Source organism: Phascolarctos cinereus, unplaced genomic scaffold (genome assembly GCF_003287225.1).
Source record: "Phascolarctos cinereus isolate Bilbo 61053 unplaced genomic scaffold, phaCin_HiC Scaffold_726;HRSCAF=1367, whole genome shotgun sequence".
Lineage (NCBI taxonomy): Eukaryota > Metazoa > Chordata > Mammalia > Diprotodontia > Phascolarctidae > Phascolarctos > Phascolarctos cinereus.
This window is the reverse complement of record NW_027556098.1, coordinates 27,872,558-27,886,062: the sequence shown is the minus strand read 5'-3', so window position 1 is coordinate 27,886,062 and position 13,505 is coordinate 27,872,558. Positions and strand designations below refer to the sequence as shown.

General features: G+C 35.4%; 1 protein-coding gene across 1 annotated transcript in view; it reads left to right on the top strand.

Annotated features, from left to right (window-relative positions):
* Window positions 1–8,253, top strand: part of RP2 (RP2 activator of ARL3 GTPase) — a 45,794-nt gene extending 37,541 nt beyond the window's left edge. The window contains exons 4-5 of the mRNA XM_020992933.2: window positions 2,512–2,597; window positions 5,810–8,253. Coding sequence (XP_020848592.1) covers window positions 2,512–2,597; window positions 5,810–5,893 — 170 coding nt within the window. The 3' untranslated portion in view covers window positions 5,894–8,253. The remainder of the gene's footprint in view (window positions 1–2,511; window positions 2,598–5,809) is intronic.
* Window positions 8,254–13,505: the final 5,252 nt, after the last annotated feature.

Here is a 13,505-nt window from a genome sequence, read left to right as displayed (position 1 = left end):
CATGCTGTTTATCTCTATCCACGTTATTGATAAAAACGTCAAACAGGAAAGCTGAGAGTAGAATCCTGTCTCAATCTACTAGATACCCAAGGTTGATATTCATCCATTAATCAGGACTCTTTGGGGATAGTCGTTTATCCAGATGTAAAATGCTCTTCTCTATACTGTTAACCATGTCTCCATTTACCTGCAACAGTATAAAAACCTTGTCATGTACTTCCCAGAAATCAGCCCACAATGCATCTTATTTTGTTCCCTGATCTGCCTAATCAGGCCTATCAAAAAAGGAGATAGGGTTAGTTTAGATTAGCATGACTTGCTCTTCGTGAACTGATAATACAGGTTTCTAGTGATCACTGCTTTCCATGTATCCAGAGACTGTCTGTTTAATGATTTTCTAGGGGTTGATGTCCGTTCAGCTGGACGTCCTAGCTTCTCAGATCTCCGTTTTATCCTGTCTTGGAAATCAGAGCAAACTGTTTGCTCATCTTAAGTCTTGTGGCACCACTAAATTTCTCCATAATTCTTTTTAGATTGCTCACAAATAGCTTCATAGTCACATCTGCTCTAATTTATTATTTTTCTTAACTAGAATTGATTTTCTTTTAAGCTTAATTATATTTATCTGACCTTTTCGTGGTGAAGATCATTTTTCTTGGTAGAAAAGACAAGCAAAACAGGAATTGAGTAATTCTGTCATATGTTTATGTTTCTCACCCAAAGGAGAATGACTTTCCTTCTTGTTCTGAATATACCTAAATAAAGCTGTTTTAATTCCATTAAAATTTTTCAAAAAACTTCAGCTAATAACTTTAATACTTTAACCTTCCTGACACAATTTTTACAGGTTCATGCCATTCTTTTAGTATTCATTCTTCTATTCAGCATCTCTTTGTTCAGATCAGTATGCTAGCTGCTGATTCTTGGTGTGATATCCTTTTAGCTTTTGTACTTGTCCTTTTAAAACCTGGGGTCATGAGAGGGCTCCGTATCTGTGCAGGCCACACTGGGGACTTGGGGGGGGGCAGGTTGGTTTTGGACATCACCCCTTTTTATTTCCTTTTGGGATATTTTAAAGTATCTCTCATCCCACTTAGACAGTCTTCCCTTTTGGAGTTAGGAAAAATTGTTGCAGGAGATGAAATTTCAGCAAGGCCAGGTGAAGAATTTGTCAGGTACTAGATATTTCTAGCAGCATGAGACTTTGAGCAGATATCTTAAGAATTCAAGTTGGCTGTTACTACAGTGCTTCTGTTTTTGTAGCAGCTTTGTCATCTGTATTAGAAAAGTATCAGCCATATCCTCTCTAGCTGGACTGGTTTTAATATGCTCCTACAATGATAGCAGTTTTCTGCTAAGTGCCTACTATGTGTATAATACTGTACTAAGCACTTAGAGTGATAGAAACATTAAATAAGGCATGAACCCTTCTCTCATGGAGCTTATAACATGGGAAGATAATTATTTTTCTCTCCTTTTTTCCTCACTGACATGGTCTCTATTGTCCTTCTGTCCTCAGGATTGTCTATTTCCAAAGACTGCTTTTTTCCCCCACTCCTTTTTTTTTTTCTCTTGGGGATTGGGGGTATGGAAGGGTAGGCAGTCAGGTTAAGTGACTTGCCCAGGGTCACACAGCTAGTGAGTGTCTTGAGGCCACATTTGAACTCGCGTCCTCCTGACTACACGGCGTGCTCTATCCGCTGCGCCACCTAGCTGCCCCTTCCTACTCTTTTTTTGAATCATATTTAGTATCATAGATTTAAAACTGAAAGGAACCTTAGAATCCATCTAGTACAACCCCCTCATTTTATAAAGAAAAAAAAGGACCAGATAAGGTTACAGACTTGTAAGTAGACCTGGGATTTGAATCCAGAATAAAATCTTTACCTTAATATATATCAGTCATTAATTCCTTCCTGCCAGGACTACGATATGAGATTATATTTATCTTAGTCTGTTAAAATTTCAAATTTGTGATTGTTACCTGCATTCAATACATTGGTGCATAGAAGACATAAAAACCATAAGTGCTGTTTGTTTCTAATCTGTGTTATTCTGTGAATTAAGGGTAACTCCTCCCACTGTTCTTTTTTTCTACATTGTCTTCTATAATATCTGATTTTACTAAAGACATCAAGGCCTTTTTTTATGTAGGCAGTTTTTTATCTCTCCCACAAATTCAAACTTAGGGTTAATGTACCATTAGTTCTACCTTATCACGGAAGTTGCTTGCCATGTTTTACTGGCTACCATAAAGGTAGTAATAATAATAGCTAATATTTATAAAGGCTTTAATGTTTACAAAGCACTTTACATACATTTCTTCATTAATTATTTGAAAAAGTCTTAACCATGTAATATAATCATCCTTCACACCCTTTCAACCACTTTTCCCTTGCCCTGCCCCTCAAAAGTGCTGCATATTTCCCTCACGGAAGAGAAGAAAAGCTAATTTTAGAATATATATTAAGTACCTTTGATTAATAAAATAGTTCTTTGGTTTTCTTCTAGGTCCTGTTATTGCTTTGGAGTTTAATGGAGAAGGTGCAGTAGAAGGATGCCAACTCATCATAAATGATGTGTTCAATGGGACCAAGGTGAGAAATTCTATCAGATTGTAGAAAGATAGGGATAAAGATTGTACTTGAAAATTTGGTGTAGGGAACTCCCTGGTTGAGTAAATTATTCTACCAGGACAAGTCATCACCTTTTCTGCATCTCCAGTCTGAGTTTTACCTAGAGCATTACAAGATTAAGTGACTTGCCCAGGGACTACATAGCTGTTGTGAGTCAGAGGTAGGACTTGAACCCAAGTCTTCCTAGTTTTAGTGTCAGCTCTCTGTCAACTACTTCACAATACCTCTTAAAAATTGTATGAAATGATAATGGACTTAACATATTTATAGTTGAGTTAAAATATTTGTTCACACAATTTTCCTCACACTAGGTGATACCAATATTACTTCAAGTATGCAAAAAGTCAGTTCATTCAAAACTTCCCTAATTTGGAATTTGGATCATTAGAAAGCAGCCAGGCTGAAGTTTGCCTTTGTATTATCTATACATAAATGATCTAGGAAGTAAATTAATAATAGATTCAGTTCATCAGATACTTATTGGAAATTTAGTATGTGCTGAGGACTTTTCTTACAGGAGAAATGTAAGACATTGGGGATAGGGCATTTGAAGGAGCTGTTCTCCAGCAAGGGAACAATAAATGGCTGTCAAATTCAAAGCTAAAATTGTATGATGCATTATGATAGGAAAAAGGTACTTCTGTCCAGGGGAGAGGCAAGTGTGAATGACTGCAGCTGTCCTGCAAGTCTTCTTGGAAGAGATGCGGTTTTAGCTGCACTTTTGAGGATAAGTAGGACTTCTCTAAAAAAGGCAAATGAGGGAGAATATTTTCTGGTCTAAATTAGGGGAAATATGAGCAAAGACAAGAATAATTATGATATGTTCCAGCAAAATGGGAAGTCTGAATCTTGACCAGCTTTGAAAGTAGCCAGTGATGGAGTCTTCAGTGTTAGGGTAAAGAATCAGAACAGAAGCAAGGGCTCTTAACCTTTTTTGTGGGTGTCCTGGACTCCTTGGGCAGTTCGGCAAAGCTTATGGACCTCTTCTCAGAATCGTGGTTTTAAATATATAAAATGTATAGAATTATAAAAGAAATTCTATGTGGTTATCAAAGTATTAAAAAGACAAGTTCATAAACTCTAGGTTAAGAATTCAAGCTAGAGGAAAGATACCATCTTGTGCAGCTCCTTCAGAGGAGAAACCAGGGACTCCCTCAGTGTAATAGAAGTAGTAAGTGGGCAGAGCCTGGACCAGAGCACAGGAGTTTTAACTCCCAAGTCCATTACTTATTACCCTTTTTAATGCTGGATTTTAGATTTCAAACGTTTTATTTTCTTGAATAGAGGGGGGAAAAAACTATTTCCAAATACTGCTGAGCACTTTGGAAATAGCATTATTGACTTTTTAAAAATAGCTTTTACATTTTGTTAAACAGTTTAAAGCCATCTGGGACCTCCGATCGTTGTAGCAAGCTCTCAATTTACAGATGAATAAACTGAGAGCAGAGACACTAAATTAAATGACTTGCCCAAGATCACAAGAAAGTAGCAGATCCCAGAGTTCAATCTAGGTCCTTTTGACTCCAAATCCAGTGTTCTTATTAACACTATGTGACATTAGCTTATCAACTTAATTAGTGAAATATAAGACAGTTACCTGTTTATTAAAGCAAATTCCCTAAACACCTCTGCAAGTCCACACTTCCTTAGTCTAACTCTAATTATTGCTTACATCTTTTAAAATAATCTGTACTTTTAATTTTTCACCAGTTTAGATATTCATGAAAATTAACACCATGATTTGCTGCCATCTTTTTAGATTTTTTTAATTTCCTGGAAAACATACATGTATGTTATTACATTTGCTGCTTTTGTTTTCAGCTGCTTTTCTTTTCATTGTTATGAGAAAGTGTGAGATTTATTGGGAAGTAACTGGTAGAAAAAATGATTTAAAGCATTCATAAAACATTAAAAGATAAATTTAAAAATCCTCAAATTATCATTTACATTTATTTTTCTTTGCATTTGGAGTCCAGAAACCTAGGCTTGAGTCCTACCTCATGAACTTTGTGACTCATGGGCAAATAATAGCTCAGATCCTCAATCTCCTCATTTGTAAAATGGAGGTAATCCTCATACTATCTGACAATCTAACAGAATGATTGTGAGCAAAGTGTTTTGCAAACTTTAAAGTGCTGTGTTATTGTTGTTTGATTACCAGTTCTCCCTAATATGTAGAACTATCAAATACTTTTAAAGTTTCTGCATTTCATGAAAATATTTGCATTGAAAAGAATGAATAAGATATGCCATCGAGCAGTAGATTATCTTACTAATAATAATTTTGCTATACTTGGAATAATGTTGCATTTAATACTGGACAGTTTGGCAAGATACATATAAATCATTATGTGAATATTTTCTAGTTATTGGGAAATAACTATAGAAAATTTACAAAAACAGAAGGACAAAGACACATAGGATGGAAAAATGTGAATTTCAATCAACATTACTGGAGGGAACATTCAAATTGAAGAGATCACAAACCATTGAAGTGTATGAGTTGATAGGTTGTTGTCGCTCTGATTTTTGTGATTTAAGGTTTCCTTAGTAGAAACTTTTTTTTTTAAGCATGAACCTTTTAAGTGGGTGCATACACAGATTTTGGTGAGGAGGAATTTAAAACTCAAGATGTCTGTGTATGGAGTTGGGAAGTACTTTATGCTTTGCTAGCTACTTTCACATCTATATAACCTCAATTTTCTTAACAGTCTGGGCATTAAGAGGGCAGGTGTTAAGAGACAAAGAATGGTTAAGTGACTAGTTAATTAAGACATTTAGTGACTGAGCTAGGATTAAAATCTAGGACTGACTCCACTAGTGCTCTTTGTATTAAAGCATGAGACCTTTTTATATAAACCAAAAAACATTGCAGTTTGGAAGAAATCATTCAATTTCAACTGTGCTTTTATAAATGTTCTAATTTTATTTAAAGAAGATTTTCATCATAGCACTTTTTAAAACGAACATTTTTAAAAATGCTTTAACTTTTAATTTGGAACTGCTGGAAATGTAATATATCAATTATAGGAGACTTGAATGTTTGGATATTACCTTGGATGAATCTTATGATTGTATTTAAAGGGCAGCAAAATTTTTGACTAGGTTCAATAGTGAACAGGACTCTGGTATTTTGTTATTAATATTTTTTGTCTCTTTTAAATTTAAAATAGATGTTCGTATCAGAAAATAAGGTAACAGCTTCTGGAGATGTCGACAACTTCTACAACTTTGCTGATGTGCAGATGGGGATGTGAAGTACAGCATGAAACCATTACTCTGACATGAAGCCCAAATTTTTAGCTTGTTTATGTAGGTTTTGATAGTATAATTTTCTGCTCTAGGAGTATTTTTTTAACCAATGCTAAAATGTTAAAAGATTATTTTTGAAAGAATTTGTTTAGTATGACATTTACTTGATGCAAAATAGATAGTTCATCTTAAAATTTACATTTAATGGATTTTAAGCACTTCAATCTTTCTCCCACTTTCTGTTCTCCCCTAGAACCTGAAGGTTCACATTTCTGAAACTGTAATTTAAATGAACTGTCAGTGAAACATCTATAGACAGTTTTAGGAAGTGAACAAAACGTAGCGCCTTCTTGCACAGGATTTAGTACTTGGAAGGGGCCTTGGAGAGCCTTTACTGCAGTCCATCTCATAGACGAAAAGTCTAGAGCCTCTGTCAGTTAAGGGAGTTGCTAAGGTCATATTTGATAGTAAGGGGGCAAAATTGGGAATTTGAAACCACATTTTCCCTCCCCAAATCCAATGATTTTTCTACTCTGCCACAGTAAATAAAAGTTAACCAAAACATTTTAACAAGACTGCCATTTTAACAGTACCATCTATAAAGAGCATATTGGAATTTTGTGTAATTTTACTTTTTTTTTTAATATATATAGTGCTATCAGAAAAAAAGCCTACTTAATAATTTGTTAAACTTCTTAACTAAACTGTTTAAATTCCTGAAAATTTAGGCTATCACATTTGTTCTAAGGAAGGACTTTTGCGCAGCCCGTTATTTGTTTGGGTACCTCTTATTTTTAGGGAAATTTGTTTCTGAGACTGTATCTCTTCAAATCGATCAAGGAATTTCAGTTATCATTGATAAGGATCATAAAATGAAATGATGGCTTTGTAAATAAAGTAGGTTGGGGCTGGATCTATTGCTGTATAAACTGAAGTTGTCAAATAGATGGACATTTGATAAGTTGTTTTACCAAATAATTACACCAGTCTATGCATAGCACAATTTTTCTAAATAAAGATACATGATAGTGGTCAACTTGGAACTAAAATTTTTATAACTCCTTTCAGGGGAGCAAGGTATCACAATAGAAATATAACTGTGACCTGAAAACTGAGGATGCTGCCCAGGACTTCTCTTCTGATAACAGTATAGCATTAATATATTGATTACCAAAAAGCCAAATAAATTTGGTTTCCACAAAATATTCTACATGTAAAAAACTATATTAAGGCAACTTATCAAACTGTCTAGATTGTATAATTGTTTGGGAGGTCGGGGAGTGCATAGTAAGTTACCTAATATTCAGAGTTCAGAAATGTCTTAACAGGGTTAGGAAGAATTGAATTTGACATTTCCGCTGTGCAAAAGATAACTTATAAGAAGGTGCTCCATTTTCATAAGTTTGAAAAGGGATACATTTGGAGCCTTAATAATGCCATTTTGATAGGCCTAAACACAGAAAATAACTTTTTTTAAATTAAAAATAACTATTTTCAAAAATTCTTTTCAAGGTAAATGTGAAAATTTAAATCATGACATACTCTTTTACTTTTAATAATGATTTGAAATGCCATTCCTAACTACTTCCATAAATTATATGCTTATAGTCAGAGGTAGTACAGTGTAATGACCATACACTTAAGTATTTAAAGAACCTCTAATCTACTTAACATTGTGCTGATTTTTGCATTTTGTTTCTTCAACTTCGATGAGACCAGAAAATTCTTTAAGATTAAGGAAATGGTATCTTAAAGTAGAAGTAAAAATCAGTAGTTGTTTATTAAGGTTTTGGCTATAACTAAAGGAATACTTAGTAATCCAGTTGGAAGTAAGGACTATTTTTTATTAGCCAGAGCCTGAAACTGTATATACCTCACTTATTTAATTTTAAGTTGCTACTATTTATGTTCTTTTGAACATGAAGATGTACTTTTATGAAAATGTACTTTGATTTCCTATTATATGAAGGGATTTAAAAAGTAAATGAAGTTATATGTTAGCATAGTTTCTTTGATAATATCTGACTATACAGCATTTCTCTACAGAATGGCTTTCCAATTCATGGACATTTACTGTAATGAATGTTAATTCATTTTCCTAATATGTTATATTTAAACTTACTACTAGCTTATGTCTCTTGTATATTATTACCTCCTTTATACAGATTTTGTATATTTACTGTCTAGCTTTTGTATATATTTCATTTTAGCATTTGTAAAATGGAATCTAAAATAAACATTGTTAAAAGTAAAATGCATTAGTACTCACTTTATATAGATCACTAATATGTTTCAGATATACACCAAAATTGTGTATCATGATATGAATCTGTTTTAGTGGTAAAATAAAATCATATGAACCATTTCCTGTTGTTTGTGTTAATACAAATTGAGCCCTGCTTTAGCAGGCCACAGGATTTACACTATCATTTTATTTACTATATTATCCAAAATCACAAACACAAAATTTTAATGAACTGTTATTTTAGATTTCAAAGCAAGAAAACAAAAATCTTTTCCCAAGGAAAAAAATGTCAGTGTAAGAAATTAAGACATCTACTCAGAAAATATGAACTAAATTCAGGTTGTAGTAAGAACAAGCAAACCTTGAAAGTGTGTCAGGGTATATTTAATATTCATATACTGCATATCAATGAAATATGCATTAAACAGCTACTATGAACCCAGCACTAGCTACAGAAGTGCTATGAGGGATATGAAATGTTTAACACAGATAACTCTACAGTCTTCTTGGGAAGTTATGACAAAGTGTTTAATTAAAGGTTACTGTGTGAGTGATAGATCAAATGGTTTTCAAAAAAGATTTGCTTGTTCCCAATATTGAACCAGTAATTTAAAATTGTTTTTTAAAGAATAGGCAATACTTAGCATCATAGGTTATACAGCTCAAATGGATCTTCGAGGCCTTTTCCTATTTTAAAGAAAAATGTGGTTGCTATCTTTTGTTTTTATGTCACTTAACTTTTCCAGATATATCCCTTTCCTCTTCACTCCCCTCATCAGGGAACCATCCCTTGTGACAGGTTTTTTGTCTTTTGAGAGAGAGCAGTTAAGTAAAACCAACCCAAGGGCAGTAGTGTATTTGATAATCTATACTTCTAGTCCCCCACTCCAGCAAAGAAGAGTGGTAAATTTCCTTGAGTCTTCCCTAGGACTAAACTTCTTTGTTATTATAATTAGACAATGTTCAGTTACTTTTTTGTTGTTCTTTCCTTTTACATTGTTGTCTTTGTGTATATTGTTTCCTGATTCTGATTACTTTATCACATGCCAGTTCATATATCTTTCTGCATTCTTTGTTCATAACTTCTTACAGTGCAGTAGATATTACACCACATTCATGTACCACATAGCCATCCCTCAGTTGATGGGGCAGCTAGGTGGCGCAGTGGATAGAGTGCTGGGCCTGGAGTCAGGAAGACCTGAAAATCTAGCCTCAGACACATATTAGCTGTATGACACTGGGCAAATTACTTAACCCTTTTTGCCTCAGTTTCCTCTTCTGTATAATGATCTGGAGAAGGAAATGGCAAACCATTACATTATCTCTGCCAAGAAAATCCCCAAAAAATAACATTTTATGGGTATCTACTTTATTTCTAGTTCTTTGTGACCTAAACAAAGAATATTTTGGTTTTTAGAAGACTGACCACCTTTTGAGTGCCTACCCTAGCAGTGGGATCTCTGGACCAAATGGGACCCAGGCACTTTGGTAACTTTTAAAGCATAATTTAAAGTATAATACCAAATTCAATTCCCATTTTTTAAATGTGAAAACAGATCCAGAGAGGATGTCATTTGCTCAAAGTCACACAGCCAGAGACTGGAAACTTCACTGTCTGCTGATCTAACAGATCTAAAGAGATTCTCAAAGTAAACTTACATTATTACCTACTTAGAAGGTGTCCTTGCATTTCACACGCAAATAAACTGGATTCTGAAAAACTTCTTAAAAAGTGTGACTTGGTCAGTTAAGTTTTTTAGGGGGAAAAGGTTTTTAAATCATCCTGACTTAGGGTGTCTTTTTCTTTTCTAAGTAGACTCTTAGCAATGCATATTCAGCCAATTTTTGATTAGTCAAGGGTTAGTGATCAAGAGCTAGCCTTTTGAAATTGTCACCTGGTTTTGAGTTAATTTAACTGCTCATTAGCAGGTCAGACAGAGCCAGGGAAATTTGGTAACATTAAGTTAAGACTATTATTGCAGGTAAGAGCTGATTTCCTCTTTCTGACTTCTTTGCCTGTGCATCAGTAAATAAGTCTGCTTGTGTTTGGAAGGGTTAGAGAGGCCCAGATGAAAGCATACTCAGTGTTACCGTGAGGTACATGAAGCTCCAGGGTTTTTTGAGGTTTGCAGTTAAGCAAATTTTTTTAATTTTATTTTAAATAAACAAGTATTTAGTCTTTCCCACCTACATTGGGAAAAAAAAATACGAAGTCAAGCAAAACAAATTCCTATATTGGTTATGCATATCTCTGCATCTTGAGTCTATCCCCTTCATTGGGAAGTTGGTAGCATGTTTTGATTATTCATTCTCTGGAATCATGGTTAGTCACTGACTGCATTGATCACTTAAGCCTTTCAAAAATGTCTTTACAGTGTTGCATAAATTGTTCACCTTCTGCTTACTTTACTCTGCATCAGTTCATAGAAGTCTTAGGTCTTAGTCCTTTTAGTATTTCTTATGGTGTAAAAATATCCTGTTGCATTTGTATAGCCATAATTTGTTCAGCCATTCCCCAATTGATGGGCATCTTCTTACCTTTCCAATTCTTTGCCATTATAAGCAGCAGAACAAATGTAATTAGTGCTAGAGCTGGTTATCTGCCTCTGTATTCATTAACCCATTTTGTAAAAAGCTTATAGGATAATTAAAATTTTTTTTTTAGATTGTTCATCCATTATCTGTGTCCCCACCCACAGATCTGGCTGAGTGATGTTTGGCTAAATAAAGTGAGTTTGGCTATACTAATTTTTTTTTCCTCTTCATGTATGAAGTGTATACCATTTCTCTGAACTGTTTTGAGGAGCATTTATTAGTACATATACTATGTACTAGAAGCCATGGTAGGCCAAAAGTATATAAAGATTAAAAGTGGAATAGCTAGTGTTCTCAAGGAACTTATATTCTTTTAGGCTTACAAACACTGACATATACAAAAGAGATGCAAGCTGATTTTGGAACAGAAGATAATAGCAGTTAGGAACATCAATCAGGAAAGGCCTTGTGTAGAAAGTGCATCAGCTGAGTCCAATAGAACCAGAGATTCTAAAAGGTTAGAGCTGAAAAGGGATTACATTACAGGCATGCGAAACAGCCAGTGCAAAGACATGGAGACAGGAAGATGGAATGTCACCTAAGAGAAACCAAAAGAAGGCCAACTTGACTAATGAAGTGTGTGAAAAAAAGGAGTACAGTATTATATAACAGATCTGGCAAAGTAAGTTGGGGTCTGGTTGTGAAAAGCTTTGAAAGTAAAACAGGCATTTATCCTAGAGGAGGCAGCATGTCACAGCCTCAAAACCGCTGAATTTGGAGGCAAATGGCCAGAGGTCACATCCCAGGTCTCCCATTTATATTTCCTGTGTGACTTTGAGCAAGTCATTTTTCCTCTGTGGCTCTCAGTTTTCTCGTATGTAAAATGAGGAGGCTGGGGGTCCCAAAGGGTACCTCTGTAGCTGCTAATAGCTGTTAGGGATCTTTTTTTTGTTTCTGTGTTTTTTTTCTAGGCAATGGGCTTAAGTGACTTGTCCAGGGTCGCACAGATTGTGTCAAGTGTCCGAGGCCAAATTTGAACTCAGGTCCTCCTGACTCTTGGGCCAGTGCTCTATCCACTGCACCACCTAGCTGTCCCCAGGGATCTTGTTTGAAGACACTTATGGGTTCCTTATCAGTATTGTTGCAAAGTTATTGGAGGTCTGAGTTTCACTAAGCATTACACTACCTTGCCAGGATTGACTGGTAGCTGCAGCAGCTAGCATTTATATACTTTGTGGATGTACCTCAGCAAAAGCTAACTTGAAAGTTCTTTATCTGAATTAGTATTAAACTTGCAAACCTGAAAGAAGGAAAAAAAAAGAAAGTTGGTTGAATAACAGAGCAAAAAAAACCATGTAGGTCCCTGCTATTTCCCAGAGCACTGTGATAGAAGCTGGGAGCATCATCACGTTTAAATAATACCTGGTTCCTGCCTTTCTGGGATTTATAGGTTGGGGGGTGGGGGAGGCCAGGACACCAACCCAGTAACTAAAATAGCCATTATTGCTTCATAAACACATCAGATGCAAAGTGAAGTAAACAGAGCCAGGAAACAATGTAACACAACTCCATCAATGCAAATGGAAAAAGCTGGAAAACAATTTAAGATGAATGGTGCCAAATTTAAAAAGAATAAGCCTGAAGACCCCAAAGAAGAGATATGAAAAGATACTTTCCACAACTCCTTTGCAGAGATGAAGGGAATCAGGGGTGTGGAACCCTGCATATAATGGAGATACCTAAGTGGTACAGAGGATAGAGGAGGGCTGAGCCTGGAGTCAGGAAGGCCTGAATTCAAATCCAGCCTCAGACACTTACTAGCTGTGTGACCCTGGACAAGTCATGTAATCGCTGTTTGACTCAGTTTCCTCATCTGTAAAATGGGGATAAAAATAGCACTTACCTCAAGAGTCATGAGGGTCAAATGAGATCATAAAGGACTTAGCACAGTATCTGGCACATAGTAAGTTCTCTATAAATGTTAGCTAATGTTGTTATTGTTACTGTTACGGTGGCGGTGGGGGTTGGTAGGAGGAGAAAGAGGAGGTGGCACTATATAAATGTTAGCTATAATCAGATTTTTCCTATGTATTGATCAATTTGCTAATTTGTTTTTTAAAGTCTTCATATGTAAGATATGGCTCTCTGAGAATAGAGATACAGGGGAAAACTAGATAGAAATAGAAATAGAAATAGAATATATATAGAAATAGAATATTTCTATTTATAAATAGAAAATATATCAATAAAATCTATTAAAAGCATGAAACAAAGTGCCATGGTAAGTCCATGGCAGATGATAATGAGAAAGATTGGGGCTCAGAGAGGGGAGGATGGAGATGGATTACAGGATCTCAAACTGGAAAGGACTTCAGCAGCCATCCACTTCAACCCCATCATTTTACAGATGTAGAAACTAGGATCCAAGGAAAGTTAAGTGACTAGCCCAAGGTCACACATTTGTGAGCAACTGAGATGGGCTTTAAACCCAGGTCCTCTGACTTGGCAGTCTGTGTTTTTTCCACTGTATCATGTTTTGGTCTTTAAAGAATGCAGCTAGGTGGCGCAGGAGTAATAATGCTGGCCCTAGAGTCAGAAAGACTCATCTTCTTGGGTTTAAATCTATCCTCAAACACTAGCTGTGTGACCCTGGACAAGTCACTTCACCTTGTTTAACTCAGTTTCCTCATTTGTAAAATGAGGTAGAGAAGGAGATGGCAAACCACTCCAGTATCTTTGCCAAGAAAACCCCAAATGGGGTCACAATGAGTCATACTGACTGAGACAAAAACAAAAAGAATTCAGCAGATGGGAGAAGAGAAAAGAGAACTATTGTA